Raw genomic sequence first — 17,338 nt, forward strand, 5'->3', positions numbered from 1 at the left:
TCGTGCATAGGGCAAGAGAGGATATCAGCATTAACCTTATCCAATGTCTCTACGAAACACACTTCGACCTAGACGACGCGTACTTCGACCAGATCAAATGGTTAATCAGTTTGCGAGACAGCACCCTATGGGAATTAACTTGAATTACAGCTTGAAGATTGATATTGGCCAGAAGATAAGAATTCAGAAGCATATACTGTATAGTAACAGTCAAGAATGTGTATAGATGTGTGAGAGATTAAAGGGAACAGCTCCACACGATAGAGTTCGATATTTTCCCTTTTTGGCTTGGTAGGTACACTTTTTTTTGGATTTCGCACACCCCAAGAAAACCCCAAGAAAAATCCCGGGTACGTACCTGCAAAATACCACATAAGGGAGAGAGATCAGGAAACACAACCAGACGCAAATAGATACCTTTATTCTGATTCTCCTGATCCATTTCCATGGTCTCGAAACACAAATTCTACTCCTTGAAGGCTTGTGAAACACTTGAATACAAAGCATTCTGGGAGATCCAGGGAAAAATTCACGAGGGGAGGGCCAGTCAACACTCCTCTCCCCAAAGTCAAACGGTTTCTTATAAGTCTTTTCAACTCAAAGCCAAAAAAATCAATTCCAGTTCATACAGACCCAGAACAGCAGTGTAAAAAGTACTAGTAAGGAACGATTCAAAATTCGTGTACCGTGTTTACTCAAACTTACAAGAAAACTCTTGTGTTACGCGGACTAATTTAACTTTTTTTTCGAAGGAAAATGCTTTGAAATATTAAAACTGCTTAATTTTGACTTTGTTCGGGTGAAAAATCAACATATTAAATTGTTTTATTAGTTTTACACTAGGCACTTCAATAACAAAATATTTATATTCACTTTGGAAAGCTAAATATTTCCCCCAAAACGAAATAAAGAGCATAAAAAATGTATTAAAGCGTTGGTGTAGTATGAGCCACTCTATATCCCCTCATTTTCATATTTTTAGTATGCAGGCTTTTTCCCCTACCAAAATCCACAAAGCCGGCAAAATCTAGCAGATTAATAATCTGCGAACTGTCGCAGAGGCGTTTTTCATCGGCCAGCACTAAAATGGCTTACAATTACGCACCCTCTCCGCAAGTCGCTGACCAATTAACAACACCAAATGTTGTGTCGTTTGTTTCGTTTATTATGACGTAGCTAGTTGCGGTTTAGCAGTTGGAAATTATTGAAAGTAATTATGGCGAGATTAAAAATACATTAATTATGCATTTAACCTTTGGGAGAGATGTCTCGGAACATGTATCGGAATAATTGCAATGGGTCAATGCTGCGATAAAGACCATATAAGGCCTAGGACAATACAGTATAACAAAACAATAATGATAATGGGATCCCTCAAGGGTTTCTACTTGGACCTCCCATACTCGTGGCTTTACGTTATCAAATCGCCAAACCAAATAAAAATCAGATTAAATTTTCATAGTATATATTGATTGATATGATAAACGAAAAATAATGGTATCATTTTATAAATTATTACTATCGCCAAATTTTCATCAATTTGTTATTTTTAGAATTTAATTTCTAAAGACAAAATATATTAAAGAAACATCTAAAACCAGGTGATTTAGACTTCATTCACTAAAATCTATAGCAAATCTGACAAGAGCTTCCCCAAATCAACCGATGGAAATGAGTACTTTTTCACACTGCAACTTGGGATGACAAAATGAGACGGACTGGCTGACGGTAAACATGTCATTCTAACGTCTTTACTATGTATACTGAATGTGGTACTAGTTGCTAAACAGGAAACATTTAAGAGACGCGATCGACATGTCGCCTAGTTTATCCAGGCCTTTGCTGGATAACTAGCTGAGAAACATTTTCGTGTCGACGCGCTCTAAAAAATTTCTCGCGCACTTCATGTTTTGGTGGTGGCTAATCTAGGAAACATTTAGGAGACATATCGCACGCTGCATGTCGCGCTCGACATGTTGCCTAGTTTAGCCAGGCCAAAAATATTAAAAAAGAGGCGTTCGAACTTCGTCATGTTGGGATATTTGTAACGTTCCCTGTCCCCGGCAGAGTCATCGTGGAGTTCCTGGCCATGCCTTGTCCATTGACCGGGGCACAAATTCGGACAGCTACCGACGACATAAGAACAGCCAACGCAAGAACCAGCGGCAACGATCTTCGCATGAGCAACCGTATCTTCAGCTTTCGCGGCAAAAAGATTTTACCGCTGACCTCGATAAGCTGTTCATCGGGCGTATCCATGGAGATGTCATTCAATGACTCACTTTGTTCTTCCAAATTTTGAGAGTGAGAGAAATCTAAAAGATATTAACGGGGTGCATTAAAAGGAGGTTCTATGACTCATCACTAAATCTTATTTATTTCCAAATACACTGCATATTGTTCACTGGTATTTTAATCGAGTTTTGTACAAGATAAACTGGGTCGCAGGACATTGTCGCCTCAAGGCTTCAAGAAATAGGCAGTCTCGTCCTTCAGTACGTCATGAATGACCCCAAGGTGAGTACTTCATGTACAGTTAGGGTTAGGGAGATAGTGACTTTCATGGGGTCACACACGACATGAAGTACTGACCTTCTCGAACCTTAAACACATAGGTATACAGCTTTGTTTAATATATTTTCGAGCTTGTATTGAATAATTTGTCTTCCAATGTTGACGGAAAACAATAAAAAGGGTATGGGCTGACAAGGGTTCTTTGACAAAATCTAACGAATCAGACATGCGCTATAATAGGGGACTTTCGCTTAAGGTTGGTTCTCACTAGGACGCAGGCGTAAGCGGTAAGCGCAAGCGGAAGCGCAACACAAGTGAGAATCGGTCAAACACATGCGGAAGCGCAAGAAAATCAAGCAGTTCGAAATTTGATAAATTTGATAAATTTTACATATTTTGATATATATAATAAGTTTTAGTTTTAGTACGTCTTTTGTTTTTCGAATAGGAGTGGTAGGTTCGCTCGTTTAGGCTTTTTTCTCTGTAATTGATGATCGGTAAGTAATGTAAATTAGAGTTAGAGCGTCATTTAATTATATGCGTGATCGGGTAAAATGACACTAGATTCTGCGCGATGGTGCCATTGAAAATTATTGCTATTCACATTATTTGGATAGATGCGTCCATGATTCGAGCGATTTCGTTTAGCGCTATTTGTACACGTACGAATAAGCTCTGAGCACGCTGCTTATAAGAACAATCTAGTATCTCACCACTTTCTCCGTCGACAAACTGGTGTGATTGACAGTCGCCATTGGTAACAGCATCTCGGTGCGTAGCTGTCCTTTTGGCTGCCTAGAAAGAAAAGGCATGCATTTCTTCCATACACACCCTCCACATCTCCCTCAATTGAGACCCCGTCCCCACGTATCCGTTTTTGTTTGAAAACGCAACCTTTTTGATACGGCTACGGGTATCGTCCACACGGAAACGCGAAAACGATGACCGAAAACGGAACAATTTGAAAACGATCTCCAGAGTGGAACAATTTGAAAACGATACCCTTTCGGTGACGTAGGGACGGACGAAAACGGAACCTTTCGAAAACGATGGCGTGATAGCTCAGGTCCAGTCCACTTGGCGCGCGAGTACGCATGCGCTGTAGAGCTTGTTATCGTTTTCGTATCGTTTTTGCGTTTTCGTGGGGACGGGTCGTATCAAAATGAAAACGCTTCGTGTGGACGCGGATCGTTTTTGAAAACGGAACAAAAAGGTTGCGTTTTCATACGAAAACGGATACGTGGGGACAGAGTCTAAGAGGAAAAAAGTCTAGTCCTACCCCCCTCTAGGGAATTTAAGCAGAGACAACAAGGGACCTTTAGCAAGAACGACGGCGACGGCGACGGACAACGAGATCGAAAATGATGTGTTCGCGCTTGGCGATCAATTATAGTTTAATTACAATGGAATAAGCAAAACATTATAGTCAGAGATAGATAAAAATAAACTAAGGACATAATTTCTACAGTAGCGAACGTGGTTAGACGAATTTACACGGCAAACGTCCGCGTCCTCAATTGAACGTCTGAAATTTATCAGACCGAACACATTTTCACGTGCTGCTATTGAATTCTGAATCAAATCCCATTGTTTTCTGCCGTCCTCGTCTAAAATGAACGGCGACGGCAAAAATCAATTGAGAACTCAAAGGAACCAGACGTGAAATGTACTTTGAAAGGGATTCTGTCTTATCATACATTTCAGTCGTTTTCTTTCAAACTACAACGTGAAAACTGCAAGTTTCACGATCTAGCGAGGACGGGGAAGTGTGCGCTGAAAACTAGACTATCCTTGTTCACTGTGTTAGAAGTAAGATTCTAGGCTTTCTTTTGGTTTGGGGGGACTACAAAAACTAGTTGAAAATTGAGCGCAAAGCATGAAAGCTTTTTTTGGGGAGGATACCTTCTCCTCTTCTCTCCTGTCTCAATTCTTACTTCCCACTAACTGTTTGGTACAGCAGCCTTTTCCAACCCTCTCCCCCCCCCCCCCCCCTTAAGTTGATTGTGTTACCATGGTCTTTATTACTTCGCCGCCATCGCAGAGAAAGTATTGACGTCATATACACTTTAATTTTTCGGGTTTAAAAATTAGCCACCTAGCCGAGAGACAACATATTTGATTAACGAAAAAGTATTTGTAGAACGTCGAGACTTTATCCGGGGTGTCCTCAAAGTAATGTAAACGACGGTAATGCTTACCAGGTCTGCTTGCCTTTGCCAATTCGTGCGATAAAGCAAAGTCCCGTATAGTGTGACCTGGAAGAGAAAGCATTGAAGTACATGTGACATGAATAAACGGCACCCCTCACCCAAGCTTGCGTAGCGGCGTTTGTTTCATGAGTTTGATTTTCGTTCGCTGCGTTACGCTTTTTTCGTTGCGTTCCGTTTTTTTTTTTGCACCCCACCCCCCCGCGACCCAAATTCAACAGCCCTAGTTTCGAGCTACATAAAACACAAACAAACCGCCGCTACACAAGCTACCACTCCCCCACAAACACATAAAGAGATTGCATTGAAATGTGGTTTCTTGTATGTTCTGAGGGCAAGGGGCGAATCGAGGATGGGTGGGGGAGGGGGAAGGGGGATACCAGTACAAAAACATATAGTGAGAGGTTTTAAGCTCCCGTATATTTATTCTAAAGTTTTAGTACAAAGATGGTGAGGGGGAAGCATCGGCTGCCATGCCCCCCCTTGATTTTTCGCTTAAAGAAGGCCAATCACTCCGCCATTCTATGCTCCCGCTCAATGGCGAGTCACACAAAGCATCCATTTCCATCGGCGAATTCAAGCAAGTAACCAAGATACTTTCAATCAAATATCGTCAATAACAAATCAGACTTTATTTGTAGATTGTTATTTTAAAGTTTCCTTACGAATAAACCGCTTTATTTTCAATGATAAACAATACAAACTGAGTGGGTGATCGACATACTTTCATCGGCTAATTCAAGCAAGTAACCAAGATACTTTCAATCAAATATCGTCAATAACAAATCAGACTTTATTTGTAGATTGTTATTTTAAAGTTTCCTTACGAATAAACCGCTGTATTTTCAATGATAAACAATACAAACTGAGTGGGTGATCGACAAAGGCAATGGTGAGCGAGGAGTATCACACAACACACTGACCTGCGTAGCCAAACCCACAGCGAGGCCGCACCAAAAACCTACCGAAACACCAATCGATTTTAGGAAATACAACAAGTTAAAACGTGGGGGGAGGGGGGGCTTAGCAATTGCCACAAGGGGTAGTGCCTTAGCCTCCTTGCAGGCATCTCGAGTGTTTTTTACGACTTTTTACGAATTGGGGTTCCTGTGGCGAACTGAACTGGAACCGGAAGCCGGAAGAGGGCAGGAGAGAAATAAAATAAAATCGCTTTTTTCACTATCCCAGGCCCACTTTTTCTTGAATACGCCACAGGAAGCCCGAAATAGAAAAAAAGCTTTTTTCCACTCGAGACGCCTGCGAAGAGGCTTGTCCTGCCTAAGGGGCGGAAAAAATGTGGTGGTCCCCAAAACAAGAACAATGCGTATGCAAAGCCCTGATCCATTGAACCGTGTTCGCTCATCCAACCTAATATTACTCGTAGTTGCGAGTTTATGTCTTCCGTGATCATGGTATTACAAAGAGATGAGAAGGCGGGATGAGACTTCAACTTATTATTCCTCGGTTGCGGGGACACTTAATCAATAAATTCCCCTCGTGCCATGCTATAACTTATGATAATATGCTTACCAAGTGAATGCGATGAATACATAATGAAACTTCTTGTCGATTACGTAACAATCTCCGATGATTTTTAACGGAAAACGCGAAAAATATTTTAAAATATTGAAAGCAGTGTGTCTATTGGAAGTTTTTTGGAGAATATGATTGTTAATTTAGAGCGGATGGCATGTTAAATCTCTCGGATTCTAATAGATTATTTTTTTTTTAACGGTTGAGGTTCCCGTCGGACCTCCGGAAGTAGACTGGTGACAATGCGGCTTTAACAAGTATATCTAGATGGCCAACGAATACATAATCAAAACAATTTAAATAACTATCTTGAACATGTTAATTTGTTAATACTTACCAAGTAAATCTAGATGGGCAATGAATGTTAGTGTGATACCAAGTGGAAGAGCTATTATGAAATAGGTTATGACATTGAGCACAAGACCAATCTTCTGGCGTCCAGAGCCGCGTATGATCCCTGCCATGACACCTTGAGAAGCATCAAAGACTAGGAAGGTGCCTACGATAGGGAGGGTCTGGATGGTAAGGTTAATCACCTCTCTGGAAAGAAACAGTGATTTTAAAACCTGAATAACATCAGTTGAACCTTATTAAGAAAACAATGGGGCGAATACAAGGGGGGGGGTTGGGTGGATATCCACCCCCCTTTTTAGTAAAAAAATCACTTTGTTTGAAGAAAATAAATGTCTGAGGAACGGAAGGTGCTGTCAATGTGCCTTTGCCTGCTTGACTTTTCTGACGCGACAAATTTCAGTGTGATGTAATTTAAGATCTTTGTGATTTACACAGGACAACTGGATCAGTTATAAGCCATCTATCTGGCCATTATCCACACCCTATTTTGAAATCCTAGATCCGCCCCTAAAGAAACCTTTGAAATGAAATGAATGTTATGACAAAATGTCCGTTATATGTTGGTGGCTTATATAAAGGTACCCATTATATGAAGATGCCCATTATATAAAGGTGTCTGTTAATTAAATGCAGCTGTCCATTATATGAAGGTGTCTGTTTACGAAGGTGTCCATTATATGAAGATATGTCCATTATATAAAGGTGTCTGTTAAATGAAGGTGACCATTATATGAAGGTGTCAGTTATATGATCACGGTGTCCATTGAAGGTGAAGGTGTCTGTTAAATGAAGGTGACCATTATATGAAGGTGTCAGTTATATGATCACGGTGTCCATTGAAGGTGAAGGTGTCCAGCCAGTTTGGATACATAGATAGCAAGCGAGACCTTCAGAATGACTGACCAACCCACTAACTGACCAAACGATTGATGGACAGACTGACAAACAAACTGGCTAGCTGACCAACTGACTGATCAACAGATGGATAGAATGACTGACTGACTGACCAACCACCTAGACCTACATATGGTCGGACGGACAGAAAAAGTCTTTTACCACACTTCAATAATCTCATATTAATGAATTTTCTAGTCCTACCTGTCATCTGTGAAGGCCAATACTATATATTTCCTCGCACATACAACACAAATGGCTACCAGTGCAGAGAAGGCAACTAAAAAGTAAATAAAAAAGTGATTATATTAAAACACTGGATTACAAGTGTTCACATCTGGTGTTAGAGGACCCCAGTCATGCCGATTCTCTGAGAATGGTATAGGAGCGATTTTCTAAGAAGTTTTTCCAAGAAATTCCTGATGCAATGCATGCTATTGTGACCATGGTTTTGGTCAAGCTATCGAATCCAATTTTGGTGCACACAACCCGGCTGTGTACACGCCTGATTTACTTATAATATGGTAAAAGCTTTGGTATTGTGTAAGAATAGCATACTGTTAGGCTTTCTAACAATTTCATGGCTGGCCACTCTAGCGCACATTTTCCTAAAAGAAATAAATCATAAATCTTTATCTTACTGGTGATGATGAGAGATACTTTGGTGACGAGTTTGGCTCTGTCCGGTTGGTTGGACCCTAGAGCCATCCCCACACTAACTGTCGCAGCCAAACCAGTACCTATAGGTAGCTTACAAAGGAAATAAATTATATGAAGTTACTAAATATGTATGGCAAAAAGGAAGTAAAGCAAGTATATAAAAGGTGTAAAGTAAACACAAGATAAAAAGTTTTTAATGTTTATCAATAGTTCGACTGAGATTCATTATGGACCAACTTGTTCCAAAAAAGCATTGCTATGTAAGATTGTCACGAAGGGTGAAATTTATTCTGAAGAAATGTATTCTGATGTAACATATCAGCTTTCATATGGGGAAGGCAATAGTTAATATAAATGTTACAAATCAGACATTAAAAAGATTTGCCAACGGTTTAAACATGAGAATCAGTGTAGCAATAGAGCAACACTTCCTTCATGTGACTTTCCTAAATAATATTAAACATTTCCCTGTGTAGCTGAGTAACCCACCCCTCTGTTGTAGAATGTTATTTTGAAATTGAACTATACCATAAAAGAAATTGTTGCCAGCTGAAAAAGGATGCCATGAGCTGCTACATTACTATCATCAATTCTGCCTATAATAAAAAAGATATTTTTTAAATATTAAATGGCAAAGTATAACAATTGCAACTTTCAGCTCTGCTGTTAAGAGGCAGCAGTGTGTATTTTCACATTGTTGTAGCTTGTTGTAGTAGCTTTCACTGGTAAAAGAGGTTTTGTACCTAAGAGAAACGATCCAATTTCAAAGCTCCACCATTCCACACAAATCATCATCATTCCAGGCACAGCCAGACCAATGAACTGCCTCCAGTCATCAAGACAACTGAAGGACCAGCCTAAAAGCAAGAAGGACATATTCAGGACAAGAAGGGAAAGGATGGAGGAGTATGTGAAAACAACTGTGCAGAATAGACAGGGGTATATAGCCAGCCTCCCCATAGATTCATCCTTGAGTTGAAAGGTTGACTTAAGAGGGGTTGTCTAGGCGACTATCCATGCCGCATTTTGATGGATCTCTGGTAATCGTTTGTATCCCCCAACCACTATTTCTGATCATTTTCTAATTTTTCCACCCACCCATTAAAGGGTGTTGGTCCTTCAGTAAGCTGTATGGAGCCGCTGTTCAAAAGTGAGTTGTCTAGGGACTTTGTTGATTTTTGTCCAATGATACATGAAAAATGTGAGCAAGATGCGCTCTACCCTTATTTTCAGGGATTTTAGAGGGGTAGGTAAGGGAGAAGTATTAACCCTTAAGGGGGTATGATACCCAAGACAACAAAAATTTTAAGCAAAAGACTTAGCAGTTTTATTATTTCACATATCATTAACCTCATTGAGACTAATCATTCGATACCAATTTTGGCAGTTACTGTTGCTATGGTAACCAAGCCACACCCAAAATACATGATTTTAATGCTCTTACGGTAACAGCTCTAGCTCTGAAATTATAATTGGAACACAAACCAAACTAAGGATATTCATTGCTAATACCTCAAACTATGTAATGAACCTAAAATTGCTATATAGTTGACATAAATGGAAAATTATCAAGTAAACAAACAAAAAGCTTATAATTTTTACCAGCATTCTTTGGTAAAAAGCCTTCATATTACTAAGCATTGTAAAAATTTTCAAGGTTTTTGAGGTTCATTACACTACTACACTATCAATAATTATTCCTGCCAAATTTCATGCAATAATATTAAAAACACAGGAACTAGTGAGTGTTATGCTGAGCCATACATTAACGGAATTAATTCTTGGGTATCATACCCCCTTAACCCTCTTAGGACAAAAAGCATAAGGACCCTAGAAAGGGGGAGAGAAAAAGGTAATTCTTAAAAGTTGTGACATACTTCCTACACAAGGATGGCCAGCTCCCCAACACTCACCCTTTATAGTATGTGTCACCCCCTAAAAGCCCCACCCTCCTATAGTAAATAGTATCCCTTACCCCATCTCCCAAGGTCTCACCCTCCATGGTAAGTGTTACCTTTCCAAGTCAAATGGGGTATTTTTCTTATTAAGTGTCCCTTCAAGGGCTCAACCTTCTATACTGTTACCCATCACCCTCTCCTCAAGTGTAATTGTTACCCTTACCCCCGTCTCCCAAGGGCTCACTCTTCTATAGAGTTACCTTTCCAAGTCAAGTGGTGTATTTTCCTTATATAGATGTACACCAACAGCAATACAGAGAAGAGATAGTAGTTCACATAGAATGATATTGCTATGCCACTAGAAAAAAAGTAGACAATGAAAGATTAAACAATGTTTGGATAAAGAAAATGCAAGTAGTAGAAAATAGCAGTAGAATTCTAGTAAAGCTATGACAACCCAATTAATAAAAATGTTTGTTCTCTTTGGCAAAATAAAAGAAATAGTTGTCTGTGGATATCCTCATATTATTTGTTATTATTATCATTATTATTGTTGTTGTTGTTATCGTTATCATTATCATTATTATTATTATTAATAGATAGCTGTGGGTTCGACTGTACCTTATTCCTAGATGAAGAGTTAATACCAATAAATAGTTGATGCCAATTGCGCAGCAAAACACCACCATTCCAATATATAGCACTGGTTGCATTATGCCCTGCACTTGTAAATATCGCTGCAATAGTGTCTGTCCAAAAATGCCCTAAAATGGAACACATATTTCCAGCTAATAATGCAAAAAGCAAAATGCAGAACGGACTTACTGAAAGACATATTCTATATCATTTTAAAAACAATGAGAATGAATTCAGTTGAGGTTTCTACTTACAGGTAGAATGGGAAGAGACATCATAATATACTTATCAGTCATCCTAAAAAGCAATTCAATATTGAATGGCAGACAACATATGATTATAACACTACACACACATCTCCGCCAACAGAAAAATGCTTATTGTTTTTTATATTTTCTGCAAGCTGTCCTTGTGGTTAGAGAAAAACGAGGCAAAGGGACCTCCCCAAGAAATGTTATATGCATACCTAACAGGTATGCAAAGGGGCAGGGGTGAGGGCAGTCATAGGTATCATATGGAAAAAATAGTATCTGACGTTCCTTTAACATACCTGTCAACTCTCTCGCTCTCCCACGTTGAGCACCAAATCTCCCGCTTTTTAGCAATTTTTAAATGCTTCCGAAAACTATTCTATAGAAAATCATCATTTTGCCTATTTTGTATTAAAATAGTTTAAACAATAATTCACTTGTGAAGCGCAATATATCTAACACCTTCGTGCGATCTATAAGTGGATTTGTTTGTGAGAGCTTTCTATACGTCAAACGCCTGCAAGGTTAACCCCACCCCTCAAAAATGAATATACCCCACCCCTCCCCCCCAAAATTCTCAAGCCTTGAGATTTTCAGAGGTTGACAGGTAGCTTTAATGACCCTTTAATAAGATGGGGGGGGGGGGGTGCACAGTCAGGCACGGCACCCCTCCCCCACCCACAACACCTATATTTTTAGCTTGTTAGAAGAGCATTATAAAAATATTCCAACAAAAGTCTTGATGCCTCAAGCCAACTTGAGAATCTCCTTCACTGTTAAGTGGGAAAACCCTATTGACCTCTCTATTGACTACAGTGTATATTTTGCCTGTTAATAGGAACATTTAAGAATACACATACCCAACCCAGCCCATCCCAGTCTAAATCAAGCCAATGAGGCTTGTGTACACCATTTTTCGACAGTTTACTATAAGTAAATTAGTGATAAATAAATACCTTGAGATCTGTTGCTCAACCCCAATTCCAAGCAAAAAGTGTTCTGTTTGCATCCAAAATGAGTAAGTGAGGAGCATAGCAACCGACAATATACAGATCCCTCGCTGTAAATAAGTGCCAACCATCCCATATTTTTTGGCACCATAAGCCTGGCTGCAGAGAGTCTCCAAGGCAGTGCAAAGTCCAACAGCCACTGAATACCCTGTCACGTTTATGAAAGATGAAGCCAGAGATACAGTTGCGAGTTCTAATTCTCCTAGATGGCCTGCGAATATGACACTTTGTGTGCTGAGTCCAAATGTAAAAACTTGGCTGATAACTGTGGGCCAGGCAAGCTTCAAGATTTGAATGCACTCTTTTTTTGCTTGTACAATATTGATGCTCCTCAAACACGGGAGTCTGAAATCTAATGGATGAGGTTTTAAGGAGAATATCTGAAGGAAGCTGCATAACAATTGTTCATACACATTTTTAAAGAGTTTTAATCTACAAAGATAAACAGCAAAAATAACTTTGGCAGTATATAACATTCAAACCCTTCTTTCAGCCCCACTGTATTGGAACTACTGGATCCGTCACTGATTACAAACTTTCTTGGCTTTAAATTCACTGATAACTTTTTTGTTTTTTTTGCAATAATGTATAGTATGAAATTTATAGTAAGATAAAGTTCTCTAAAATAATGTTTCTTATGGATCCCCTTGTCACTCACTTTCATTTATATCATTTTTTTAGTATAATCTTGGAAATACATATCAGAATAATAACATTACTGGAGAGCAGTATTACTGGAAGCAGTCTGGGGCGGACCAAAACCCCTGCTAATAGCTCATCATTACCTGTTTGCTTGCTCTGACTTGTGTTAATTAGAAGCTCATCGTTAAATAACATTTCCTCTGCTCTTTCCTAAAATCATACAAATCAATTACAGATTTAAAGAGTGGATAAGGGTAACACTATTTCAAATAGGAGTTTTTGGATGCAATTTTTTGTAAGAAGGATCACCACGGATTTCACACGTGAGTACTAAGATTGTGAATGAAAGAGTCAGATGACAATAAATAATATCGTGTAAGATAATCTGTTGTTATTAGAGACATTTCGCTGCTATATCCTAGATAACAGGCATAATAAAAGATTAGCAGAAAAAAAAATGGATATATATTGAATAGCTTTACCCTTTCTTCAGCCATCATGGAATCCTTATTAGCAAACACGTTGTTTGGTTCGTACAATAAACATGAGACTAATTTCGAGTTCACCAGTCGGTGACTTCCATAAAACAGGCGAAAAGATATTTTCAACTTGCCTGCAAGTTGAATTGCACGGATGGTGCAATTTTTTGCTCTGTATTTCGATTAAAATTATACTTCTGAAAAAGGCAAAAGTGGCCATTCAGGCTATGACTTGACAGGCGTTCCGCGCAAAAATTGCGGGTTCCTGGACGATACGACCGTGGATCGGGGATCGGATCAGGATAATCGGTTCAGGATTCTCCGGGGGGGGGGGGGGGGGGGGGGGGGGGGGGGGGGGGGGGGGGGGGGGGCTCTGTGTCGTTAATACTGGAATAACAGTCCGTATAAATGATTTTGATACTCAAGTATTGTCATCATCATCATGGTTGTCTCTCGAGCCGAGGAAGACGATACGTTGAATCTCATAATATTTGTGGACACGCATGTGGCTACTCAGACCAAAGTCCGATGCACAGATGCGGTTGCAGATGGGGCATGGGACGCCAGTTGTCGGGACAGAGGCAGAAGACTACGACGGTCACCCTCAAAGGACTGCACCGCATTACTTGTGAGGGCACGCCAGCAGGTTCTTTGAGGTTGGATTTGAGGTTGTCTTTGTACCTCTTCTTTGGGCGACCCTTCTTGCGGTAACCAGACGCTAGCTCACTGTAAAACACCTGCCGTGGAATTCTTGACTTCTCCATGCGAATGACGTGGCCAGACCAACGAAGCTGGGTTTGGAGTATCTTGGCTTCAATGCTTGTGGTGTCAGCTCTGTCTAGGACTTCGAGGTTTGTAATGCGGTCCTGCCAGCTTCTTGATATGTCTACGGTACAGGGTCCAAGTCTCGCAGCCGTATAGTAGTGACGGGAGGACGATAGCATTATAAACCTTCAGCTTTGTTGACAGGCGAATGTCCTGATCTTGTCTCTTGTCTCTTGTCTTTTTGATCTTGTCTCTTTGTCCAGTGGGTTGTCGTTGGAGATGGTGCTGCCCAGGTACACGAATGAGTCGACATTCTTCAGCTGTGTGCCATCGATGGTTATGCATGGCTGCTGGGGGATACTGTCTGGTGCGGGTTGAAAGAGAACTTCCGTCTTACTGAGACTGATTGTCAGGCCGAACAACTTTGATGCTTCAGAGAACTTGTCCACGATAGTCTGTAGATGATTCTCCTGGTGAGCCATCAGCGCGCAGTCGTCGGCGAACAGGGCATCAAGTATAAGCCTTTCCATGGTCTTTGTCTTGGCCGTAAGACGTCGCAGGTCAAACAGTGAGCCGTCCAGCCGGTACCTGATGTAGACACCAAGGTCAAGGTCTCGCACAGCGTGAAGCAGTACCTGGGTGAAGAAGAGATTGAACAACACTGGAGCAAGCACACAGCCTTGTTTCACACCGTTGGAGATACTGAAGCTCTCAGAGGGCTCACCATCGGACAGGACTTCACCCGTCATGTCGTCGTGGAACAGCCTAATCAAGGTTGTAAACTTTGCAGGGCATCCAAGCTTACTGAGGATAATCCACAATGCTTCGCGGTTGACGGTGTCGAAAGCTTTGGTGAGGTCGATGAAGACTGCGTAAAGGTTCATATTCTGCTCAAGGCACTTCTCCTGGATCCGTCTTACTGCAAATACCATGTCAACTGTGCATCTACCAGGGCGGAAGCCGCACTGTGACTCAGGGAGGTTTTTCTCTGCAACGGATGGAATCAGCCTGTTCAGCATGATGCGGGCGAGGATTTTTCCGGCGATTGTGAGGAGGGATATACCCCTGTGATTTTCGCACACTGTGTGAGTGCCTTTGTTCTTGTACAGGGCGACTATTGATGCATCACGTAGGTCGGCAGGCATTACTTCCTCGTCCCAGATGCTGATCAGGACGCTGTGAAAAGCGTGCAGGGCCTCATCGCTAAGGGCCTTGTGCACCTCCGCTGGTATACCGTCCTTGCCTGCAGCTTTCCCAGATGACATTTGCTTGATGGCCTTCGTGAGTTCCTCCATGGATGGGGGATCGCTGAGTTCCTCGATTAGTAGCTGTTGAGGGATTTGGTCAAGTGCAGACTGGTCTACTGACGACGGGCGATTGAGAAGTTGACTAAAATGTTCCCTCCGCCTCATGTTGATTGCAGTTTTGTCCTTGATGAGCGTGGCTCCGTCTGCTGACAGCAAGGGAGCGGAACCAGATTTCGATGGACCGTAGACTGTTTTGAGGGAGCTAAAGAACTGTTTCGAGTTGTTAGAGTCTGCGAAGCCTTGGATATCTTCGGCCTTCTTCTCCCACCACTGGTCACGCATCGTTCTTATTTCCTGCTGAGCCAAGTATTGTAAGGACTTAAATCTGTCTTTCTTTGCGGCGGAGCTCGGATCGTTTTGCCATTCCATGAATGCCTTGTTCTTTCTGGCAAGTAGATTTTCAATTGCTTCGTTGTTCTCGTCGAACCAATCCTGGTGTTTCCGCGTCTTTGGGCCAAGAGCTGTCTTTGCTGTCTCGGTGACTACATCTCTGAACTGGTTCCACTTTTCCTTTGGATCTCCAGACAAAGGCCCGTTTGCAGTCAGCTTCTCATTCAAGCTGTTCTGGAACTTCTGTAGGTAGGAAGGCTGTTGGAGTCTGGCTGTATTGAAGGGCGTGCGCACAAGCTTTGGACGCTTTGGGTGACGTGGCGCAATGTGAAGTTTCAGGGTGCAGCGGACTAGGCGGTGATCTGTCCAGCATTCCGCTCCTCACATGGCTCTGGTGACGTGGACATCCTGGATGTCACGCTGGCGGACGATGACAAAGTCTATGAGATGCCACTGTTTTGATCTTGGGTGCATCCAGGTCGTCTTGAACTTGTCTGCCATTCTGAACACAGTGTTGGTGATGACCAGATCGTACTCCGCACACTTGCTTAACAGTAGGAGGCCGTTGTTATTCATCTTGCCAACGCCGTGTCTTCCAAGAACTCCATCCCATCGTTCGTAGTCCCGACCAACTCGGGCGTTTAAGTCTCCGAGCAGGATGATCTTATCACCGGCGGGAACAGAGTTCAGGATGGAACTGAGGTCGGCATAAAACTGCTCGATTGTCTCCTCTGGGCTCGTGAGGGTGGGAGCATATGCGCTGATGATTGTTGCATAGCGCTTGTAACAGAGAGGTAGACGTAACTTCATCAGCCTTTCGTTGACACCTGTAGGTAAGTCTGGAAGTTCTTTCAGTAGACTTGTCCTAATAGCCAGTCCAACCCCGTGGATCCTGTCTTAGTGTGCGGCCTTCCCTTTCCAAAAGAAAGTGTAACCGCTGGTCTGTTCTGTAAGAGAACCTTCATAGGCGAGGCTGGTCTCGCTCAAAGCTGCGATGTCGATATTGTAGCGTGCTAGTTCTTTGGCGACTAGAGCTGTTCTCCTTTGGGGTCTTGTTATGATTCCTCTGTCCAAAGGGTACGGACATTCCATGCTCCTAAGAGTAGTTTATTTTTTCTTCTATCGCTTCGGCCGCATAGATGGATGATCTGCCAGCCGCGGCTTGCTGGCCAGATGCAGTAGGGCAGGCAATGTTTAGACCACCTTTTCTAGGTCCCTCCCTTACTAGGGTGAGCAGTGCTGTCCTGAAGAGGGCTGCTCAGTCGCCATGGATGCTGCCGAACTTGTCTGCTGCCCTGGGTACAGAGAAAGAGCGACCATCTGTCCATGGCCGCCTACGTGCAGGTTTTTGACTACAACTCCCAGTGTTCACCTCCACCTGTTGCTTTCGCCAATCACCCATCGCCGGGCTTATTGAAGAAGTAAGATCAAGAAAGATAATAAGATGAAAGTACAACGAAACCTGTGCGAAAAGATATTATAGTGGAAAAGCCGTTGCACAGGGGCAATCCCACTCTCTCTGCCGCAGAAGCCAGAATCCAGTGGTACGAAGAGTCGTCACGGCTGGTGACTTCCTTGGCCGCAGTGTGATGGCCGTGACGTCTTTAGTGCTCTGTCACGCCCTAAGCATTCCACGGTGCCTTGCTGCAACGCCTTCCCAGCCATTTAACCCAAAGTAGGCATTTTCTGCCTGATCCGCCATAGCAGTCTTTTCTGTGATTCGGGTGAGCAAATCCCTAGATGGATTGCCTACCAAGGCTAACAGGCTCCATCTGCCCAGAAGGGAATATACCGTCCCTGGTTCGGTCCCTGGTATAACATTTTGTCTAAGACAGGTGCACCACGTGAAGGTAGTTAT

General features: G+C 42.0%; 1 protein-coding gene across 3 annotated transcripts; it reads right to left on the reverse strand.

Annotated features, from left to right (window-relative positions):
* Positions 1–404: 404 nt before the first annotated feature.
* On the reverse strand, positions 405–13,400 carry LOC5518585 (multidrug and toxin extrusion protein 1). Of its 3 annotated transcripts, none has more exons than XM_048720643.1 (15): positions 13,205–13,400; positions 12,743–12,819; positions 11,904–12,309; positions 10,951–10,993; positions 10,682–10,824; positions 10,321–10,418; positions 8,906–9,019; positions 8,691–8,758; positions 8,144–8,252; positions 7,707–7,782; positions 6,592–6,794; positions 5,645–5,682; positions 4,713–4,769; positions 3,228–3,309; positions 405–2,315 (listed from the first exon to the last, which is right to left on the reverse strand). In XM_048720643.1, exons 2-15 carry the CDS (start codon positions 12,792–12,794, stop codon positions 2,029–2,031), a joined length of 1,776 nt encoding a protein of 591 aa, XP_048576600.1. In that variant the 5' UTR covers positions 12,795–12,819; positions 13,205–13,400; the 3' UTR covers positions 405–2,028. The 3 variants fall into 3 exon arrangements, with proteins under 3 accessions (XP_048576600.1, XP_048576599.1, XP_048576601.1); XM_048720642.1 differs by having other exon boundaries at positions 12,743–12,809; positions 13,082–13,211; XM_048720644.1 differs by lacking the exons at positions 5,645–5,682; positions 13,205–13,400 and adding an exon at positions 13,082–13,179 and having other exon boundaries at positions 2,177–2,315; positions 12,743–12,809.
* Between the last annotated feature and the right edge of the window lie 3,938 nt (positions 13,401–17,338).

The sequence above is a fragment of the Nematostella vectensis genome, chromosome 13 (assembly GCF_932526225.1).
Source record: "Nematostella vectensis chromosome 13, jaNemVect1.1, whole genome shotgun sequence".
Classification (NCBI taxonomy): Eukaryota; Metazoa; Cnidaria; class Anthozoa; order Actiniaria; family Edwardsiidae; genus Nematostella; species Nematostella vectensis.

Bases quoted from the DNA above. Each gene is read 5' to 3' on its own strand.
- LOC5518585 (XM_048720642.1), bottom strand. The intron at 10,419-10,681 runs GTACAGTCGAAC...CTTTTTTTCTAG, and splicing joins ACTCTTCATCTAGGAATAAG to TGGCATAGCAATATCATTCT. The intron at 7,783-8,143 runs GTAAGATAAAGA...TTTACTTTTTAG, and splicing joins AGTATCTCTCATCATCACCA to TTGCCTTCTCTGCACTGGTA.